Genomic DNA, 23,178 nt, shown 5'->3' on the forward strand with positions numbered 1-23,178 from the left:
TATTTTTAATGAATATCGTGGCTTCAAATATTTATTTATTTTTTTACGTTCGATGGCCCGTGACTGTATTGAAATTAGAGAATTCTTCATATTAAATGTTTAAATATAATTAATATTATTATGAAAAAGATTTTATTTTTATTTTATATTTTTCGCGTTTGTCTGTGCGATGTGACGGAGTACGATAATGATGAAACATTAGAAATAAACGAAATAAACGAACTTAGTGACGAAGCGGGCAATTTTTTAAATGGCACCCATTTTAGGACGATTAAAAAATACTACTGTCACGTGGATACGTTTGAGGGTGAGTTTTTATTATAACAATTAGTATGTTAGATAGACTAGACTTATTAATAGTATATTGATATAAGGCTTTATTTTTAAATTATTTAAATGTATATTTTCATTTGTTCCCTCTGCCTACCCTTCTGATATTTTTTTTGTTTCAGAACCAGAATTTTTATTGTACGGCACAAAAGCATGGACGTTCCCAACGCAAGACGTGAGCCTAACCCTCTCATATCCAAAAACTGTTAGTTTTTAATTTAATTATTTATTATTGATCATTCATCTTTACGTATCTACAGTCTCATTCGGCGCAGATAACGAGATTTTAGTGTTAGATCACTGTGATCTCCTTTTCACTTGTATAAACATATTGCTTATTGGATGGCGAAACCTTACAACTATATTTTACCTGAATATATTAAAAATTATATCCCCAACTTAATTTTAAATATGTTCTTAACAATTTCAATTCATTTAAAAATTAAAACATTTTGTTTTTAGGGTAAAAAAAGACCAAATAAAGAAAATTACGTTTTGACGGAGTTCAAAGTGATTCTGTACCTTGAAGGATCGAATAGCAAAGGATATATAAGGAAAGGAGGAATTTTAAAGGTAAAAGAACGTAACCATTTAATATTTATTTAATAACTGTTATTTATATACACCATCGTCAATAACTGTTACGTTATTTTAAAAGAGTTATCTACTCATTTTACATATTAGTTTAAAAGAAGATTTTATTGATATGAAACTAAGTAATTTTTATTTATTTTCAGGATCACATAGACTTAAATTTCGTGTTCAGAAACCTGTCAAGTCTATCGTATCAGTTTTATTTGTATGGTGTTCCAAAAAACTTACTAACATATAAGGAGGACTCGAACTCTATAATTAATTTATGTTAATACACATATATACATACAAACATTATGTTAGTGTAATTATGTAATTTATATAATTTATATGTATGAGTGAAAAGTGATTTCGGACTCGAACTCGTATTGATGGTTTTTTTTAGACAAAAAACAAACAAGCAACAAATATTTAAGATTTTCCTTAAATATAGAAATGATATATGAAAAATTGTTTTTTTGTCACAATCTCTCTCCAATTCAAGAATTTTCCTCAATTTTCATGGAATTCCATCATCAGATCCTGCCTTAGTGATGGGATCAATGGGGAAGTACAAAATCGGTCCACAAATTACGAAAAAATCGATGGACAAACATAATAAAAAAAATATAGTTAACAAATATGAGGTTCTATACTTTTTACTCCTCTTTCTTCCTCTTATCTATTCTCCTCTTTGCATAAAGAAGTCGGTTAAAAAAATAAAAAGATCTTTAAAATCATGGACTTTGTTGTAAATTTATTTGTAAAATTTAATTTGTAACCAAAATATACAAAAAATAATTACAAACAAAAAGTATTAGTCGCGTCGCTACTAAATATTAAAAACGTAATCTCCTAAAACCCATTTCATTCGTGTTTATTATTTTACAAGGCACCTGGGGCTAGTCTAGACATGTTGTAAAATTTAAGCATTAGTTCGATACCTTGGATATTACTGGGAAACCGTTACACCTGCTGTCTAATTAATGAATAACTTTCATTTAAAAAATATATTTTAAGTCTTCCCTATCATATGTTTTGTTTTTTTGACAGACATACTTTTAAAAATAACCATGAAAATGTTCATGATGGTTGGTTTAATAGTTATATCTATATAAATATACAAACATACTTATATTCGTATGTATAATATTAAAAGGTTATATGTTGGAAGTATCGTCTCACTATGTCGTTTCCTTTAATGCCAAATAAACAAATATTTTTACTAAAAATATGTATATTTTTTTTCTGTACGTCGAAGTATCGATAATTGTGGGAAATCTTCAAATATGTAAAATATGTGGACCGCTATTTACACCTGTAACCTAATTACCTCAGATCGATATAGTAATGAGATCTTTAATTTGCTAATCAATATTTATTTATTACAACTCTGATTATGTATTTAAATTACTTATAAATATTAGGTATATTTTAACGGGACGTGACACAATTTATTTCGTCATAGAAGCAAATTCCTTATAATATTAGACTTTTTAATAAATGTATATAATTATGCCCATTGTAAATCGGATTTAGCTTTAAATATCACATAGAAGCAACTTCATATTTTATGTTTTTTACTTCATCACGTTTTTTTCAATACCCTGAAAGAAAATTCTTTGTTCAGATGGAACTACCTAATCTAATTATCTTTTATTCTTATTAATAGTAGTAAGCTTAATTTAGTCTTAAAATCAGTAAACTAAAAAAATATCAAAAAATAAAAATGTTGTTATGCACTAAGATAATGCAAATAATTCGAACGCCTACATTTTATAGCATAGCAACATCACTAAAACAAATAATAAGGCGTAGAAAATACATGATGAAATTAATTTAATTAAACATCTTTCCTAAACTACAATTTATGTTAATTGAAAATACTAGTAAATAGAAAAAAATACTTACAACCAACTGCCATTCGTCCAAGGTTCCCTTCTCCTACGCTTAGGATGATCAGCAGAAAGAATCCACATCAGCGCAGCCAGCAGTATCAGAAAACGAAAAACGGTGTTTGCCGCCATTTTGCTATCACTGAATACAAGATGGCCTCACATTGTCAACTTTGTTTTTTTAATTTCTAAATGATTTAAATCATTGGATTTTTATTTGAATTCTGATTTTATTTATTAGTATCACAAATGGCTGTACATAATTTCTATCTACAATATATTATAATATTCATTCCTATTCTTTATATATTAATTAGGTAGCTATAGTATATACGAAATCAATTAAGTAAAGTAAGTGTTAACTGAGTAATTGATCGTTTCATCAATTATGTAAATTGACCCACTTTACTTTGAACTGGCAGTCAATTTTTTAGTGAAACCTCCGGCTCCGTGAGTAAACACACTATAAATTAAACATATAGTCGGTCAATATAGCCGGTTGGTACGTTCCACATAGAAAAATGCGATAGATATTTCATTAATATTTTCCGTAAATGAATAAAAACTTTAAAAAAAATAAAATTAAAATCAGCTTCACGCACACAACAGGGTAGGCAGAGGGAACCCAGTGTATAAAAACTTATACTTATTTTCGTAAATATTTTGTAAAATTTATACATCTATCGTTCGATCTTTCGATTCCTACTCGGAGGAACTAAATATTTAATGCTTATTTTTATTGCTCTCGTAACAAAGCAAAGCGCGGCGTTGGGTTCCGCCACTTAACACACAATCCCTCAAAAATTCAGGAGAAATTGGGGAACGGTTGTATCTTGATGGGCAATGATGTGTCTCAACACTAAGTTCCTAGGTCTCTCTGCCTTGTTTCTAGTGCCGGATTAGGCGTAAACGTTAAAAAATACACACCAATACAAAAAAAAAACAACAAAAATATTACTTGTGGAATTCAATATAATTAAAACTTACACTTATTTTTTAATAAATATACGACCCAGCCTTAATTTAAAAAGTTAAATATTTTCTGTAAATCAAAATATTATTTTTTTATTAGGTCAGTAAATGATAATTTGTATAATAATAAAGTAAGTCATATTATATTACAAGTAACAGTATAGTGACCCTAATCACTCTAAGGCTTAAGCATTCATTGACCTGTGAATGTTGGCTTATTTTTGTATACATCATTTGTTGAACAAATTATATTTTAATTATATCTCATTCATACAAAAGAAATCAAGTAACTTTTAGCTATTTTTATCTAAAACTTGCAACAGTTCCAAGGTACGTATTTAGAGGTATTTCCAGGGGGTCTGCTCTTCACCTCCAGTAGTCTACATGGCGCAATGTTAATGACAATAGGATGCAAAATTTAAATATTATGTACGAGCAGTAGGTACTGCAGTTTAAATATTATGTAAGTAGGTAAATGCAGTTGAGTGTTAATTGCTTATTTAATATATTATAATCAGAATATAAAATGTAATACAAAATTGCCTATATTTTGTGATTTTAACTTTGAACGGATGTTTTCGTGAGAATGTATTTTTTTGTTGTTTAGTAAAATTTCGAAGGTGGCTTTAGACTATTCAGTGGCATCACATGCCTTCCGTCTCCCCACACCTACGGCCATGATTATACCAAAGCTAGGTTCGGACAAAACAAATTTGGTTAATTCGTTGCCCATTTTATTAAACGACAAAGCTACGCAGTGGTAGATGATGGTTACGTGAAAAACTATTAGAACAAAGGTTATGTTAATGAAAGCCATCATGCAGTGTCATCGACACAGCATTTAGAATCTTTTCCAGGCTTCATATATTCTAAAAAAGTCAAAAATATAACAGACGTCTCTCACCTGCCATCTCTTTTATGCCCTATTTTAGAGTAAAGAGGTTGTCGAGTGTTGGTTTTTAAGAAACACTGAAAGATATATTTTTATTTCTCATTAAAATAAAAATCTTAAAAATAGACTCAAGTTTATTGCTTGAATAAAAATTTCAAAAAAATATATTTTAAATAGTTTTCTCAAAACTACATTTTTTGTAAGAATATATTTGTTCCTTATAATAAATATTTAGGTGCATACTAAAAACATAATAAAATAAGCCATAATATTTACAATATCGACAAAATCAAATGTACAAAATGTTATAAAATGAAAGCAAGTACTTATGAAAGGATTAACATATACATGTGAGAAAATAATAATTAACAATATGCTAAAATCTTCATTTGACGTTTTACTCGCACCGCAAGCATGTACCAGGTCCAGGTATACTGGGGCTGTGAATTCTTGTTTATATTCAAACGATTCAAAAGTGCTTATAAAGTTTATTTGAATAAAGAATATTTTGAATTTGAATTTTGAATTTGAATTTATTGTAAAACTCTTGTAAGATTGTAAAAAACGTTCCTACAACAGTAAAACGTTGAATTCCGCCACCTAACACCCAATGCCTCTAAAATTCGGCGGAAATTTAGAAACGGAGTGTCTTAACACTAGATTCTCTCTGCCTACCCTGCTATAAGCGGCACATCATATCACGGTATGACGAAATAGTTAACAATTTAACGACATGGTCAACAATTTTATAAAATTAATGATGTACCTACAATATTATCACGAAATTAATAATAAGATTATTATTATTTAGTTTTTTTATATATCACCAAGAATAAAAGTTTAGGCAAAGAAAAAATGTTAAATCTCACAAAGTTTACCTTTTTTTAAACAAAACTCAATTTTGTAGTAGGTAATTATTTAAAGTACAAATTATAGAGGCGGTCTGTAATTAGTGCCGGCTCTTATATTACTTAATTATTATACTCGGGCTTCATTTACAGGGCTTTTTTACTTTTATTACTTTAATTTTTACCTGGACGTAGATTTAATGAAAATAATTAGATTTTATAGTAAATAAAGAATTCTATTGAAGTTGTATGGATAAAAGTATGGTTAATCTATTTAATTTACTAATTATATATTTTATAAAATACATTCATAATTTTTTGGGTTATGTACCTCAATAGGCTTTATCGATTTAGATGCGGTTTTCACTATTGAATTCATTATTTTATTACAATCAGTTAATAAATAAAAAAGTTAAGTATGTTAATTTAAACTATGTCGTTCGGCAATATTGCTACTTTGTAAAAGAGTTATTAGCCATTATAATAAGTTTCTTATAAATATTTATATAAATATTTTTACTTTTCTGGAATTAAATTCTACATTATAATTTAAAACTTATAATAAAAAATATATATATAAAAATAAAATAATAATATTTTTTTTATAAATAATAAAAAAATCTATACACAATAATACAAATATGATATAAAACCTATAAAAAACCCAACAAAAAAACATAACTGTCATCCATCACTCACAAACAACAAGGCCGTCAAAATCCTGAATCGCGCTATTGAAATTTCTAACCAACATCACTATATATAAGGAGCTAACCGGCCGATTTAAGCGGGGAGTCCGTTTCTACACAGTAAAACAGTAATGGCGGTATAGGCTGTCCTAATCTCCGCTATCCGCAATTTGTCCGCGTTGCATGTGCCGGCTTCGCGGTTGCGGGAAAACCGAGATGGTAGCGGTAACGCTAAATAAAGCTTCTTTAAGCAAGTTGAGTCCTCTAGACATCAAGTCTATGGAAATACACGAGAGAAATTGTCTCTCAAACCCACTGCTGTAGAAGTATTGACTCTCTTTTTGCTTAATTTAGTAAAAAAATATAATATTTAAATTGATTTCACAATTATTTAAAAGAAGTTGTTATGGTGCAGCTACACAGTGTTTGATTGTCAATGTGTCGGTTGTATGGTCGATTCCCATTCGAGGGATATAATTATTTTTATTTCCTTTCTTTTCCTTACCTTACCTTTTAGTTCCCTCTGTCTATCCTGGTATATGGTATAAAAAAAATAAAAAAAAACCTACTTTTTTGTAAATCTAATAAAAAAGATATAAGATTGTGCTGATAATCTAATATACTGAGAGCGCTGCTATCTTATCATCATAATATATAATTTGAATGTCTTATCAGGTAACTGGTATATAATAAATATTTTCATCTAAAATTTTTCTCCCTCATTTTAAATAATAAAATAAAGTACGCAACAAGTAAAGTAATTTCTTTAAAAGAAACCAATAATTACTGACACAATATATGTACGAGAGCTAAGGTATGAAAATATTAAATATTTCATTTCCTCGAGTGGGAATCGAACTCACAACCTGTCGTGCTTACAGTCACACGTTTGAGCACTGGCCTCTATATTTATAATTTATGGTAAATATAATTAAGTTTAGCGTGAGAATTTAACTGTTTTTAATTAGATTAAATGCTTTAAAACCCACAGTTTAGCTACCTAAGTAATTTTGTACTGAAAAATTAGATTCGCACTTAAAAAAGAGGCCGTCGCGGCGCAGCAGCACAAGGGTGTGACTGTTACGCGGCGGTTGTGGGTTCGATCCCCACTCGAGGAAGTGAAATATTTATTTGCGTTTATACTTCCTTTTCTTCGCTCTGGTATCGAGGCAAAGCGCGGCGTTGAGTTCTGCCACTCAACACGCAGTGCCTCCAGAATTCAGCAGAAAGTGCAGAACAGAGTATCTTAGCTCGAGAGTTCTCTCTGCCTACCCTGCTGTGTGGGATACAGCGTGAAGCTGATTTATTTTTATTTTTAAAAAAATCGGGACTGACAACTTGTTCTCATACAATACATACATACCACATTCCTCACCGCTCTATAATATACGGTACTAATAAATATATTCACGGATATTTAACGGGTGGAGTTTCAACAAAAAGCCCAGATCTTTCTAGTCGTCATCCCCTATAATTTCAACTCCATCACAATGGTGCCGTCAAAAGCGTTACTAATTTGTCTATGGATGTGGAAAATGGCGTTAAGTTCATGCGATACGATTTTGAAGAAATAGATTATAAAAATAAATGCAAAGTTGATATTTTTAATAGCTTTACGCTGTATCCCGCACACAGCAGGGTCGACAGAGGGAACCTGGCAACCTAGTGTTAAGACATTTCGTTCCCATTAAATCGCTTTCTGCTGAATTCTGGAGGCATTCAGCGAAGGAAATCAACGTTGAACCCCATTTTTTTTAAATTTTATATTGTTCATTCATTATTTGGTTATCTTACATAATTTCCTGATAATATATTTAAGCTTAAGTGTAGTTTTGCTGGTTTCACTCATTATAAAATTATATTACATTCAAGCTATTGGAAAAAAATAGTGAAATCTAGAAATACAGTACTAAAATATATTACATGTTTTTTAGTGCACTAAAATGTTTTACTTACTGGGAAGGTATCAATTAAAATTATATTATCAATAAAAAAAACATATTTTTTTGTATGACAATCGTATCGTTAGGCAAAGCAAAGTCGTAACGTATAAAAATGAATTCTCTCGGAATAATAGAGGTTTTATTTCCTTTTATTATTATAATAACTTTGGAGCTTTGCGTTACGTCATACTTGTGTCGACTTAAATTCATTATTGATCACTTATCGTTTTTTTATTGTTAAGCAAAGAGTTAATTATTATTTTTTTCACTTTTAGTTACATTCTGTTTAGCAGTGTCTGTATGAGTAAGCAAAGAAAAGTAAATGATAAACTCTAAAAGAAAGATATATCTATGTATTAAATATTCAAAATTATAAGTGGCGTAACTAAACGCTGGGTTTTACCTTACCAGAGGAATGAATATAAAAAAAAACTGGTATCAGCGATTAATAGCTAATAAGTAAGAGTTTTAGTTTTGTAGGTGTGCGAAGTATCTTTGACCACGAGTGATTATATTCAGCCTATACGCTACCTCAATAAATAGAATAATAAATGTAATAAAAAAGATTTTTTCAATTCAAACCAGTTTCTAAGATTATCACGTTTAACCAACTATGATTTATATATTTAACTGAGTGGACTCACTAATTTTACAATTTTTCAATATTAGCACCTATTTTCTAATACTTAAATAAAATGTCTGTCTTAATGTAACTTTCTATTGGTTTTTGTAAATAAAATAATAATAAATAAAAATAAATATATTACTTTAATAGATATTAGACGGGCTTTGTCATGGTACGTATTGACCTATTGAATAACATTTTTACAATCAAAAGAGGAACAAAAGTTTCACTTTATATGAAAACCAGTCACGACATTTGTTGGATTTATAAACGTACTCGATACTTATCTAATAAAAGTATAATTCTTATATCTTACATTGTTTACTATTATCTATATTACAGAAGTACTTATGCAAAATAATTTGATATTATTAATATTTTCCTTTTATATGTTAATTAAGTTAGAAAAATATATTAAAAGTTATTTCGCTCATCTTATACGTAGGTAGGTACTAGGTATATTCAGATAGGTCAAGTAAAAGGAAGGAAAAGAAATCTCAATCCTTTGAATATTGCATATTCAATCGCGAAATTTCTCTTTGTATTTTGTTTAAGTACATATGTGTAGGTATTGCACAGCAATATCTACGAACAATTTTTAGTTTCACTAAATTAATATAATTCGTTTCATCGAGTGAGAATCGAACCTACAACCGTCGTGTTTACAATCCAGACACACTAGAACTGCTAGACTCGCAGTAAAAATCACATAGTATTTTTTTTTATATTTAATAAATGGTTACCAGTTAGTTTAGTTAGTTATTTCGTTAATAGTTCTTTCTGTATTTAATATTTTTTATATGTGTAAAACTATGTAATATGTACAATTTTCTTAATTTTTATTAATATTAGTTATATTAAGGCACCACGATTATATAAATTTATGTGATAGGTATTTATTTATTTTTACAAAAAAAGTTTCATGTCCGCGCCAATAAACATCTGATGGAACCACTTAATAACTAAAATATTCATTCTCGATTTCTGTTATAATTCTTATAATAAATTATTACAAATTTAACATATAAATAAGTCTACAAATTAAATAATTTATGTGCTCTAGATGAGGCCAGTCGTGGCGACGGGGCACAAGCGTGTAACTGTAAAGGTTGTGAGTTCGATTCCCACTCGATGAAATATTTAATATTTTAACTTCTACACTCTGGTAAAGCGCGGCGTTAAATTCCGCCACTAAACACTCAATACCTTCAGATTTTGGCGGAAAGTGGCAAACGAAAGCCAAATAAGATATTGGGAACAGAGTATCTTCCACTAGGTTCCCAGGTTCCCTCTGCCTACCCTGCTATGTGCGGAATACACTGTGAAACTAAAAAATGTGCTCCAGATAAGAATCATGTCAAGCCCGAGTTCAAGATCAAGTTGTAACTTCGTAAACAAAGCTTTCGCAAAGCTTTTCAACAGAATTGACCTACAACTTTATATTGTTATTTATTATTCTGTGAACTTTGTGTGGACATTTATTTATATGATAATGTTAAACTTTTTTCTATCGAATTTTATAAATAAAATAACCGTATGCTATTTTATTTTAAATAACAATAAAAAATGTATTATAGGTTTAAGTATTTTCAACGACTGATATTTTCAGATTTGTGTTACTAAAATAATTATAAAATTGAATGCATAATCAATCATGTACAGCCATTTTCAACGTTAAAACTATTATAATAAGTTTTAAAAAAAAAACGTAATAATAGGCTTCTAATACCGATTTGGCAGAGAAAGTTCAAACAATACAACAAAAAATCACTACACAACCCACTAAATCACTAAAAACAGCACTAAATTCTTATAAATTATTTAATATTAATTAATATTTTTACACAGTTTGTTCATATATTCGACGATTTATCAATCGTTGAAGTTATTCCAGTACGGGACCGAGCGTGCGGCGCACGCGGAGCTCGGAAAGAAACTGATTGAAATCAAGGCATAACTTGATTCCTACACAATATAGATATAGACTAAGGGTAGAGTTTAAAGAACTAGTTTTAGACCACTGTTTTGCTTGAATTCTGTCCTTCTAAAACATTTGTTGTAAACTATATGTGTTAATGCAAAATTAGCTCTCGCGGCACAATGGCTCTGTAGGTTCGGTTTTGATTCGGAGAAATACTCGGAAGTTTGGTGGAAAGTGGGGAATGAAGTGTCGTAACACTAAGTTCTCTTTGCCTACCTTGCTATATGCGTGAGAAAAAAAGAGTAAAAACAAGCATGTAGAGCTGTTGTTATTATCTTGTAAGCTTAAGCTTTAACACTTACATTACAGGGATTTATTATTTAACCACTTTCCAGTAATTTGTCAAACGTCCAGTAATTGTGATAAGGTATTGCTTCCTCCAATTTCAAGTTATTTAGAAATATCAATATCGTGGCGCAGCAGGAAAGTATCTATGATTGTAAACGCAACGGTTGTGCGATCGATTCTCACTCAGAGTAATTAATTATTTTTATTTAAATTTTGGTAACATAAAATGTGATGGTAAATATAAAAAAATTATGAGCTATCTACAACGTCTCTGTAATAAGATCTTGGATACTCGCGTTTTTTACATTTTACCATAACACCTAAGCAAAGAAATGAAAATACATATAAATCTAATTTAATATTGCATTTCCTCGAGTGGGGTTCGAACCCATAACCAGTCGCGTTTAGAGTCACACATTGCACTCGTGCACCACGACGGGCCTCTTCTCTCTTCTCTAGTATTATTATATTAATATTAAACATATCGGCACGCTGCGCTGTCACTGGACACGCTACGCGGAGGTGCAGGGGTCATTCTTTTCGGATTCGCATGCAGTTGATTTATTATACTCTTATGTTAATAAACAATATTACGTTATATTTGAAAAGTTTAGGCTATCATGGAGCAGCGTTTAAATGCAACGCGACGGTCATGGGTTCGACTTTAACTCGGTAGAATTAATAATTTTAATTTTATTAGCATAGACTCCGCTCTAAGCTCTACGTTGGATTCCACCAACTCGCAATACTTGAAAATTGAGCGGAAAATTCCGTGCGGAGTGTCTTAACACTAGGGTCAACTCTGCCTACTATGCTATATACAGAAAATATATATAAAATACTATATTGAAATAATATGAACAAATAATATTTCTTGTTTTCTAGCATTTTTTTTCTCGCAAAACGTTACAATAATTAATTTCCTAAGTACTTAGATATCGAACTCACAGTCAGTGCGTTTGCATATAACATCATGCATATAGCGAGGTAGACACCGGGAACCTGGGAACGTAGTGTCCACCGAATACTTGAGGCATTGCTCGTTAAGTGGTGGACCTGAACGCCGCGTTTTGCCTTGTTACCAGAGCGACGAAATGAAAATATTAAATATTTCATTCCTCCGAGTAGGAATGGATCCCACAACGGTTGCATACTTGTGCAGCAAAACGGCCTCAACAGTACCTAAATTTGATTGACAAAATATAAAGACGAAATACATTATTTAACTTCTAAAGACAAAATAAGTTATTGGCTAACATGGCAACATAGTAATAATAAAAAATTTATTCAATTATTTGCATAGCTGGTATTATGAGTGCTTAGATAGAGATTTAATAAATAATTCTCCGTCCGTATGTCCCACTCGATACTCGATGTTCCTTATTTTGTGTGTTGTTGAGCTTTACGTTCACAGATATGTACTTGGACTGTCAAAGCTGGAACTGGACTGGAAAAATATGAAGAATATGCCGTAATTACTATTAATAAAAAAAAATCTGCATTTTCTTGTTTCTTATCTTTCTGAAAAAAAAAATCTATTTTAATTTAAAAAATGTTTAATAAATATTTTTTGAAATGATTTTGAAATGGTGCTTATATTATATTTAGAATCAAGGCTATTTTTGATCACCAAATAATTTGTTAGGATCGTTTCATTATCGCTATTTACATAATTAGGGCAGTGGGATTGATTAAAAAAGCCTAAGAATATAAAATTGTAGAATAATAGAAATGTTATTGTAAAATTTCATAATAGTAGTTAGTGGCTTTTACGTATTAGTAAATTAGATAAGTTAGGTTAACTTACTCCCCCATAGAGTGCGATCTCTGGATAATGCAATTCAACATCAGAGTCAGGAAATGAAAATATTAAATATTTAATTTCCTCTAGTGGGCATCATACCCACAACCAACGCTTGTGTCGAACCACAAACGCTTGTGCCCCTGGCATCATTGTTATAGTATAAATAGATAAAAAAACTATTTTTAAAACTAATTCGTCCCTGTGTACCGCCGTCAACATTCTACAAGCAAGCGTACTTTAGCTACAACTCTACAAGAGTACCAACTAACGTACAGTACGGTCGACGAGTTGTTGTTGTTGAGCCACCATAAAGTTAGTTCTGAAATTTTAGCGCATGCTTCGCTCGGGAATAAAATAAGAAATGTAAAATGAAATGGAAAACCAAGTCTTCGCAGCCACCTACAGCTAACTTTAAGGCGGCCACGACTCGTGAACCGTACTATATTAAGATTTGTTTTACATTATCGTCTTATAAGTTTGTTTGTGTCGTTCAACAGTATTGAAACTTCGATCCTTTGATGTAATAGTAAGTAAATATCTTTTAAGTACCTTGTGTAAGTAGTGGTTATACCTTATTTGCATAACTTGGTCTTTTTCAGTGCTTAAATACATTTAAGTATATTATTTAAATGTTTCCATCAAAATTTTTTTATGTCATTATTTATATTTTTCGAATATCCGTATGCTGCTGTACACACTCAATACAAACTTATAAAATTCCTTATGCCTAACTAAAGCTAAAACAAAAAAAATCTTATTGTATTTTTAGTTTATTAAATATTTTTTTTACGGTTACGGGCACGGTTTTTTTTATTATTTTTTGTTCCTTGTTATCCTATTTTACATTTATGTACTAGCGCCATCTATTACAGAAATATAATTACTTAAATGAAAAATATTCTTATATTGCTATTCAACAACAGATGGCGTTAAAGTTAAGGCTTCTCGACACTAGTTGGCTCTGTATAAACTTTTTTCCACAATCGTTTAAATTTACAATATACATTCTACATTATAACACGAGTACAGAGTACATAGAGTGTCTTATATCTGTTGTTTTATATCTTTTGATTTTGCTTTATGAAAATACCGCTAGCTTACCAAATGTTTATAATATTTTAATTAAATATAATAAAAAAATACAATAAAAATAATTTAACAAAATATTTTATAATAAGCTAATGCCCTCTGAATGAATTACAAGGACAAGAAAATATGAACAAGCTAACAAACAACGCTAAAGTTCCTTACCCACCGCGTTGAAATATTTAATCAAGCTAATATAAGCTCTATTTTTATATATTAAAGGTCCATTTCAATAAAATAATACCGTACCATATGGTAACTCAGGTAGGAGTAAAAAAAAAACAAAAAGAACCTCCGGCCGTCAAGACTCAGGATTTAGAAAAAATGTACGCCGCGTGAATCATGTCGATACCTCCAAGGAATGCTATGTTTGAATTTTAATATAGTTTTTACTTGCGACTTTGTTTGTATAAAAATAGATATTGGATGTAAAAAGTTATTTAATAGAAGAAAGGACATCGTACGCTCGTTGTGGGATAATAATTATATATTTTTTATTTTAATTGGGTGGTTGGTGGGTTTAAGTGAATGAAGTGGTATATTTGGGAAGAATGTAGAGAAGGAAGATACGAGATGGATGCGGAAAGGTGTATTCTTGCCGGTAACAGGGTTAACGGGGCCTTAGCTGCATTGATGAGACAGTGAAACGTCAGCACAGCTGCACGTTTGGCCGTACACAATGCAGTACTAGTATCGACGCTTTGAAACGTGGGTATTACAAAAAAAGAATGAAAGATAGCGATCTCTTCGTACTTAGCTGATACTAGTGTCAACTTAGCTGATAGCGAAGATGTCACATACTGTTAACGTCGACCGAATGAGTGATGTAAGAATGCCAAAATTATTTATGAACGATAAGCGAATGGTAAGAGAGGCAGAGGAGACCTCGGTTGACCTTCGAAAATATGAGGATAATACTGGAGGAACGTCACGTAAAGCATGAGGATCCCCCGGAAGGCAATCATGATGTTTGGCATTCATATAATACCTAAAGCAATTATTTTGGTCAGCAACACCTTTGGTCTATTTGTTTCCTCGCTAGCTCATAAACAGCTAACCGATTTTAATGTAGTTTCTACTATTGTATTTTGGCAAACTTTCCTTTCGTTCCGGCGTTTATTTTTTATCAATCAGTTCATAAATACAAAAGTTAATACTTTCCTATGCAGACGAAGTCGCGGACATTGCTATAAGTATATAGTATATGAAAACCAAATGTAATTAATTTCAACATTGACAGTAACGCGCGTAGTTACGAATATATGACGTTGTGTTTTGGTAGGTAATATGAAAACAAGTTTTTTTACTTAACAAATTTACATAAAATAATTAGATTTGAAAGGTTAATTAACATAAAGTAAATGATTATTGAGTATTAGTTACCATCAATGGCCTACGTTAGGATCTTTGGTATTCATTTTTTTAAGTGATTATGTCATTCGATTAGATGGTTTTACGCAACTAAAATATCGTATCAATTTTGATAAAATTTTGCATAAATAGAAAACCAATATAGGTTTTATTTTGTTCGTTGTACTTACATTATATTATTAGAAGACTACTATAATATTTCACGCTGCATCCCGCACACAGCAGGGTAGGCAGAGGGAACCTTATGTTAAGACACTCCGTTCCCCACTTTCTGCCGAATTCTGGAGCAACAGCAGGGCGAAGAAATGAAAATTTTAAATATTTCATTTCCTCGAATGGAATCGAACCAAACGCACCCCACACACTTAAAACATTTAATTAAAAGTATTGAAACAATTTAGGTATAAGATTCTTTTGTTTAGAAATTTAGCTTACTTTTTATCCTGCAAAACATGTTAGTAAGGTACTTGTATGTCATAATACTAGTAGCATTGAGCTAATAAGCTAAAGTACCACATAATGGTCAATGCGGACTTCAATGATATTTGACCTAGTTTACAAAAATTCCTTTTCAATTTTAGGAAAAACAAAACAAAATATCAAGCTTTTCACTCTTGACTAAAAGTAGTGTGGGAATTGAATCTACAAAACCACTAATAAAATCACAAATACTAAACACTTATAATTCTATCAAATTAAATTTGTAACAAAATACGTATAAATGAGAAACAAACTCAAGTTTATAATGTCAAAACAATAAATATGTCACACAACAAAATTATTTTTAATTCGAATAACAAGCAAAGGCATACTCATATAAATCTTTATACAACTTAATGAATATTTAATATACAATTTCGACCAAAGCCTATAGGTTTTATAGGAAATAATAAAATAGTTATTGAAATTTACATTTAAATAAGAAATCAATAAAATAAATCGTGTCGCAATACAGCGTGAACGGTTAAAAAATTGTAATTTCAAAAACAGAACGAGTCAAGTGGAACGGCCGAGTGCACGCACCGCGCACACACGCACCACCTGATTTACATTATGTTTATTTTAAACGCACACATACAAATTTGAACCTTTTTTGTTCAGCACAAAACTTAAAATCATAATGCTTAATAACTAACAATAATATTTTTATTCATATAAATTTCAACCTTATTATGTATTAAATTAAAATAACATTTTCTGATCTGGAATGATTTTAATGTATGTAACGTATTATATAATACATAATAAAAATAATTTATCCATTCGTACTATAAAAGTTTTATGTCTGTTAACTTAGTTATATTAAATATTGATTTTCTATATAGTTTTCCCAATAGTCTTGTGAGTTATATAGTTCAATTTTAAATGTTTGAGCATTTTCCGAAAAAGTTATGTAATTTGTTTAATTACCAACCCTATCTTTTATATTGTATAGTCTAAATTGCAATGTATTAAAACTTAAGACCATGCTACCTTAAGCTAATAATTTAATAGTATACTTTATCACCTAGCAATAAAGTTGGAATTTCTAAAACAATAATAATATTTTCTATTCATTTTATACGGTAATAGTATACGTGTGTGCGTTTACCTGTATTATAATTTAAACATGGCTGCCACATTTTTATTTTATTTTAATCAAAGCCCATACTTTACAAAGCATTATCATATTATCGATATACTTATTTCATTCGTTACATTGATTACAATATTGTATACAAAATTCGAAATTAATTTGAACAAGTTTTTATGTGAAACAGGTCTTTTTTACCTTTTCCTTTTGATTTATAAAGAATGAATGTGAATGAATGAATTATACTTTTTATTGAACTTACATTTCTTATTATACTAATATATTTTAAATATTAATCTTTATGTAACTAGAACATTAATTTGTTGGAAGCTAATTAAGTGTTAATTACTATATAATTAGGTAGGTACAAACAGTCATCATGTAACTATTAGTTTTTAGGGAATTCACTCTGCAATGTACAACTCTACAATTATAAAAAAAATATATGAAAAACATAAAAATCGTTTCATAAATACTATTACAAATATGGCAAGCGTAATAAATACCAAATTAATAATAAAAAAATAGCCAACCAATACACTTAACATACGTGAATGATGAAGAAGCTCTAAAAATATCGCAATGTTAATTTTTAAGCGGTCCACGCCGGTTCCTTTCTGGGGCGATTGAATTCGAATATCATATTCAGCCAGCAACCGGTTGCCCTTGTAATAGTTGCTTGATGTTATCAAGCGACCAGTTAGAGGGAACCCTGTCAAAGCAATGATGTTCCTCTAATCAGAGGGAGTAAAGCCTGTCGGATAAAAGATAGAGGTCTATGTAAACTGGTAGTAAATCGTCGGCAAGTGCAACGCGAACGAAAATATACGGCGCGCGGAGTTGTTTTGCCGCCTTATCACTGTGGGCACAGATTATATATTGTTGTAGATGTCATTGTTCTGTTTGATGTTTTATCTGTTTTTAGTATGATGCAGTAAACGTTTATGGTGATATGTTAGCGTCGTACTTAGAAAATGGTTATGATATTACATAAAAATGTACATTAAATTGGAAGAACGACTATATTGTTAAATTAAGAAATAAATTTTGTCTTTTTGTCTTCTATAAATGTGTCTTAAAAATAATTTTAAATGTTTATTACAAAAATAACTATTTATACAAGAAATGAAATTTAGTAGTCTGTTCGGCTCGTGTTCTTTGCGGCGGGCGTAGCGGGCCGCGGGACGGAGGCGGGCTCTCGGGCCGCCAACTTAAAAATGCCGCCGCAGAGCCTCCGAATCGATACGCCGCGCGTCACGTGCCGTCGAGCGCGACCAATAGCGAGAGAGCGGCGGGCGGGGGCCGCTCTCAGTGCACGGCCACACGCCGAGCGGTACGGACGCTCCTACCGCCACACCGTCGACAGCTCCGATACGAACCCGTGATGTTATAGTGCAGTGCCATGAGTGCGTGGACAGAGGAAGTGTTGTCCTGGCGCGACGAGCGGCTCGGCATCACCGAGCTGCCAAGCACGACGAGGCGCAAGAACCGCACCGCGCCCTACAGGCTGCACAGGCCGCACCTGGCCACGGCTCACGTGCCCGAGCCGGTGCCGGAGCCTCAGGGGACCCATATATCGAGATTGTATCCAGAGTTGCTGGCTCTGATATTTGAAAGACTACCGGTTCGGGATAGAGGCAGAGCGGCGCAAGTTTGCCGCGCTTGGCGAGATGCAGCTGATCGGAGATCGGTTTGGCGCGGAGTGGAAGCCGCCTTGCATCTCAGGAGGCCGGCGCCCGTGCTATTTGCTTCGTTGGCCAGGCGCGGAGTCAGGAAGCTACAGGTTTTGTCGCTGAGACGGGGCTTGAGAGACGCAGTCGCCGCTTTACCTGGATTAGAATCTCTTTCCTTGAGTGGATGCTACAGTGTGACAGACGCCGCTCTCGCCAGCGCGTTTGCAACAGAATTACCGGCGCTTCGACGATTGGATCTTTCACTTTGTAAACAGGTGACAGACTCTTCCCTCGGTAGAATAGCTCAGTCGCTTAAAAATTTAGAAGAATTAGAATTAGGTGGATGTTGTAATGTAACAGATACCGGACTTTTATTAATTGCTTGGGGATTGAGAAAGTTGCGTCGTTTAAATTTACGGTCGTGCTGGCACGTCAATGATGATGGAATAGCACACTTGTGCGGCGGAGGTGAGGCAAGAGGGACCCCCGAACTAGAACATTTGGGTTTACAAGACTGCCAAAGATTGACAGACGAGGCTTTAAAACATGCTGCCACTGGTCTTCCTAAGCTAAAGTCGATTAATTTATCCTTCTGTGTTGCGGTAACCGATGCCGGGCTGAGGCATCTCGCTAGGCTTCCACATTTAGAAGATGTTAATCTGAGAGCCTGCGACGGTGTCTCTGACGCCGGCGTTGCTCATTTAGCAGAGAGCGGGCGATTGAGAGCTTTAGATGTTTCATTTTGTGATAAAGTAGGCGATGAGGCATTATCGCACGCCACATTAGGGCTATCTGGGCTACGCTCGTTATCTCTGAGCGCCTGCCGACTCACCGACGAGGGCTTAGAGAGGGTGGCGAGGCTATCGCAGCTCGAAACACTCAATATAGGTCAGTGCACGAGGGTCACTGATAGGGGGCTGCTAGCCCTAGGCGAGGGCTTGCGGAACTTGAAGGCAATAGACTTGTACGGTTGTACGTGTATCACTCCGCAAGGCTTGGACCATATCATGAAGTTGCCGCGGCTAAGTGTTCTTAACCTCGGTCTGTGGCATGTGCGGTGACCACACACACACTAGACTGTGTGTGTCACGTGTGCGAGTGTGAGTGCGACGGCCATGTTGAAGTGAAGGAACCGCCAAGGTTGTATACTGGACAGCGAATAAGGAATTAACCAATTATAAGATATTATTAACGAATTATATTTAGGAAACGGGGTTGCTTTCTTGTTTCTGTTTATGACAGTTTCGTTATCGTTGGAACTTTGTTGGCATACTGTGATTTTAAATTGTCCGTTTAATTTAGTTATATTTGTGAAAGAAAGTCACCCCGACGCCTAGTCTGTGAAAAACTAGATCTTTTTGTTATATTATGTATATGCTAGTTGCCTGATTTATATAGATATAAAACGTAATTATAATCTTATCGGCTATTACGAAAAGGTCTGGTTTTTCAATGTAATTGCTCCATTAGTTAGATACTTAGCCATTCTTCTAATTAATTATTGTTTTTGGTTCGACTTCATGTGAGTTGGGAAACTATAATTTGTTAATGCTTCCCAGACTTGTTTTGTGTCGCTAACTTGGAGAATGTCTACTTGTTATAGATTGCTTATTTCGTGTTTTGTCGTTTTTATAACCTGTAATATTAACAATTACTTACAAGTAAAATACATAAAAGGCAACATGTCATACGACCCGACATTTCATTACAATAAAAAAATTAAATTCAAACAGAAGAAATCTTTTAATTTTCGAACGTTTTACCAAATGCTTTTTTTTTGTATTTAGTACAATATAATTGTTCTGAACAAATTTCACGATTCTGGTCATATAGTTAGAAATAGTGTTAGTTTTTCTGTCCCCATTTTAGCTACGATCTCGTTTATATACGTATTTTTTAATATGAAATTTTGTTATTTTTATATTAAGTTTACAATTGTGATGTTAGCATGAGGTCGAACTAGGAATAAGATTTTTTTTTAATTGATGATATGTTGTTTTCTGTACAAACGAATGTAATATAGGTAAAATGTATTAAAAGTCATCGTTTAAGTTGCAAATTACTCTAGACATTTTATTTCACCTCTTTCCTTCCTAACAATACTTAAATTGATTTGCAAAATAATGGATAATATTGTCAAATACAACAAATAGACAAATTAATGTTCAGAGTCGCAACTTTCTATTTTACTTATTAAAGAAAAATTAAATATACTTTTTAAGGTAAATTTTAAGTCTACTAAGTAACTTAATTTAACTAAAGAAAAGTTTAAAGTTTTATTGGTTGACATTTTTGTTTTTAATATGCATACTTATTTTAAAATTAATTTCTAAATGACACTTATCTGTTTCAATAATGAAATTAATAATTACCGCAAGTTGGATGCCAAAAAAAAACGTATTAAAAGATCTTTCAATTTTGCTATTTGATGAGATAAGTAAATAAATAAATGAGAGATTAAATAAATAAAAAAATAGAGAGAGAGAAAGTGTTAAATATGGAAACATGGAATTTACGATTGACAAGCATGCATCTTGGATGTAAGGTTGAACTAACTACTTCTAGCTTAAAAAAACGACTAACCTCTAGATTACTGGTATAGCCAAATAATTATGTATGTCACAGTTTCTTAACTAAATTTCTAAATCAACTAATACTTATAACAAAAAATAATCGGTGATACTGATTTTCAGCGGAAAATTGATTGCCAAGTCATTTTGTTTGAAAATCATGTCACACGCATAAATTTTACGATTAAATTTAAAAACTACTTAAACCATAAGTGAAGTCTAATTAAACAAACCTTTTTTGGAATCTGTCAAAACTACCTTTGGATTATTTTTTATTTAGATTTATTGACTAATAAAGAATATTATTGTAAAAAGTTATAGATCAAACGTATTTTGGACAAATTTGGATTATTAAAATTACTTATAGTTTTATAGATGTCCCGATATAATATACCTATTCTTAAATGAAGCATCAGGTGAATAGCTAAATATAGGGTAGAAACTCAGACACGAAAGCTATTTCATGCGTCACCCCTTCATGCTTTAGATCTCACCCCCTTTGATAAAATATAGGGAAGCAAACACATTTTTTCATTTTTTTAATTAAATTTTTAATTAACAACATACAATTACATATATCCTTTACCCTTGGTAGTTAGACATTTATATTACTTTAAAATCTTAAAATATTTTTGTGGACATTTTAATATCTGTTTGTAAGTTCAGTAATTTAATATAAAAATTATATATTTTACAAATTTATACAAATACAATATGAGAAACGAGCTAAAAATTATTATAACTATGATTTAAACAATTTCCTCTGAATTAAATAGATATAATGTGCTTTATAACCGTCGCAGTATAAAAAACCTACCTACCTACTTATTTAAAAAGTTTTGTCATAAACATGTTCAATGTATCTATAACTTTCTATTTCAAAAGAACCTTTTACAACCGCTATTTCTTAAACCTTCCTCTCGGACAATGAGGTATTAAATATATTGATTTGTATTGAAAATCTTTATGTTCAAATTTCACTTATTATACTTCTTTTGTGACAAAACTTTATAGCAGTCTTGTACTGTCTTGCTCACTCCTGTACAGTTAGAAATATTGCCATCACTTTCTATCTTTTGGATACTACGCAATTCCCGAACAGGTAAATGTGGGAAAGGGACAAAGTATGTATTAGGTAATGTACGAAGGGGATAGAAAACAATTGATCAAAAACTTCGACTATTTTCGGCTTGGATCGTCTAAAACAATAAAAATAAAATCATGTTCAATAGTCCTGTAATATACTCATTCAATAGTTTTAAGACGGTTATAAAAATAGTAAAAGAATATTATTGTAAATGAAAATGATGCCGTTATTTCCTAAAATAATAGTTTGAGAAGATTAGTGTTATTCTGTTTTTGTTCTTTTTAAATTTCCAGGTAACATTTCTTATTGTTTGTTAAGAAATTATAGAGTTATCTTTTGTAACGTTTAACTTATTTTATATATTCACTTTTGTTTTATTATAGCAGATTTTTTAGAATCTTTCTTCTAATTACTTAAGCTTAACCTTGAAACGATAGATTATTAAAATGTTGTTACAATAGCTAGAGGTCCTAAATATAGATTATAAATATCCATTTAAATATGAACATTTTGACATATTAAAAAAATATTAAAAAAATATTTTTGAGTGTAGAAACGCCCAATGGCGGCATTGTCATTCCGTCGATAGGTCAACGTCCTGATAACGAACGCTCGCGCATACCAAAACACTACTTACTATTAAAACAAACAAAGAAATATTACATATACTTCCTATTTAACGTAGCCTCAAAATTATATATAAATTAATAATTTACCAACTCGGCAACGCTTGGGAAACGTTTCTATAAACTTACATTTTACTAGATTATATGATTTTCGTAATTTATGCATATTGAGTAAAAATATCTTACTCCATTAATAATATATGTTTTAGATTTCCATTCTTCGTTGTCAATTTTTCATTACAATATATATTTTAGGTACTTGCATAAAACTAGTATACAACTTCAATTCATACGGTATGTCATTAAATTTATTTTTTGTAATTTTACTAATACAATGCTTTTTATTAACAGA

General features: G+C 31.5%; 3 protein-coding genes across 5 annotated transcripts in view; 2 read left to right on the top strand and 1 right to left on the bottom strand.

Moving 5' to 3' along the window:
• The window catches only part of LOC146535129 (protein Wnt-5b-like), a 48,359-nt gene extending 37,673 nt beyond the window's left edge, over window positions 1–10,686 (bottom strand). Inside the window, exons 1-2 of one of the 2 annotated variants that reach the window (XM_085191871.1) lie at window positions 10,497–10,686; window positions 2,815–2,986 (exon numbers count right to left, since the gene is read on the bottom strand). In XM_085191871.1, the coding sequence (XP_085047997.1) occupies window positions 2,815–2,930 (116 nt within the window). In that variant the 5' untranslated portion in view covers window positions 2,931–2,986; window positions 10,497–10,686. Of the gene's footprint in view, window positions 1–2,814; window positions 3,083–10,496 lie in introns of those variants that run through there. The other variant, XM_085191870.1, reaches the window with a different exon arrangement.
• LOC146535133 (uncharacterized) lies at window positions 7–1,669 on the top strand. 2 transcript variants are annotated; one of them, XM_085191549.1, is made up of 5 exons: window positions 7–307; window positions 453–535; window positions 793–903; window positions 1,068–1,222; window positions 1,444–1,669. In XM_085191549.1, exons 1-4 carry the CDS (start codon window positions 121–123, stop codon window positions 1,194–1,196), a joined length of 510 nt encoding a protein of 169 aa, XP_085047675.1. In that variant the 5' UTR covers window positions 7–120; the 3' UTR covers window positions 1,197–1,222; window positions 1,444–1,669. The 2 variants fall into 2 exon arrangements, with proteins under 2 accessions (XP_085047675.1, XP_085047674.1); XM_085191548.1 differs by having other exon boundaries at window positions 1,068–1,669.
• Window positions 10,687–18,084: 7,398 nt separating the features above from the next.
• Window positions 18,085–20,605, top strand: Ppa (F-box and leucine rich repeat protein partner of paired). The gene has a single exon (XM_085191232.1). It carries the CDS (start codon window positions 18,273–18,275, stop codon window positions 19,602–19,604), a length of 1,332 nt encoding a protein of 443 aa, XP_085047358.1. The 5' UTR covers window positions 18,085–18,272; the 3' UTR covers window positions 19,605–20,605.
• The last annotated feature ends 2,573 nt before the right edge of the window (window positions 20,606–23,178 follow it).

This window comes from Heliconius melpomene, chromosome 10 (assembly GCF_056956725.1).
Source record: "Heliconius melpomene rosina isolate 202511_hmr_F chromosome 10, ASM5695672v1, whole genome shotgun sequence".
Classification (NCBI taxonomy): Eukaryota; Metazoa; Arthropoda; class Insecta; order Lepidoptera; family Nymphalidae; genus Heliconius; species Heliconius melpomene.

Excerpts from the sequence above, each read along its gene's own strand:
- LOC146535133 (XM_085191548.1), top strand. The coding sequence starts at position 121 with ATGAAAAAGATTTTATTTTTATTTTATATTTTTCGCGTTTGTCTGTGC. Across the intron at positions 536-792 it reads CCCTCTCATATCCAAAAACT|GGTAAAAAAAGACCAAATAA; the intron begins GTTAGTTTTTAA and ends TTTTGTTTTTAG. Across the intron at positions 904-1,067 it reads GGAAAGGAGGAATTTTAAAG|GATCACATAGACTTAAATTT; the intron begins GTAAAAGAACGT and ends ATTTATTTTCAG.
- Ppa (XM_085191232.1), top strand. The coding sequence starts at position 18,273 with ATGAGTGCGTGGACAGAGGAAGTGTTGTCCTGGCGCGACGAGCGGCTC.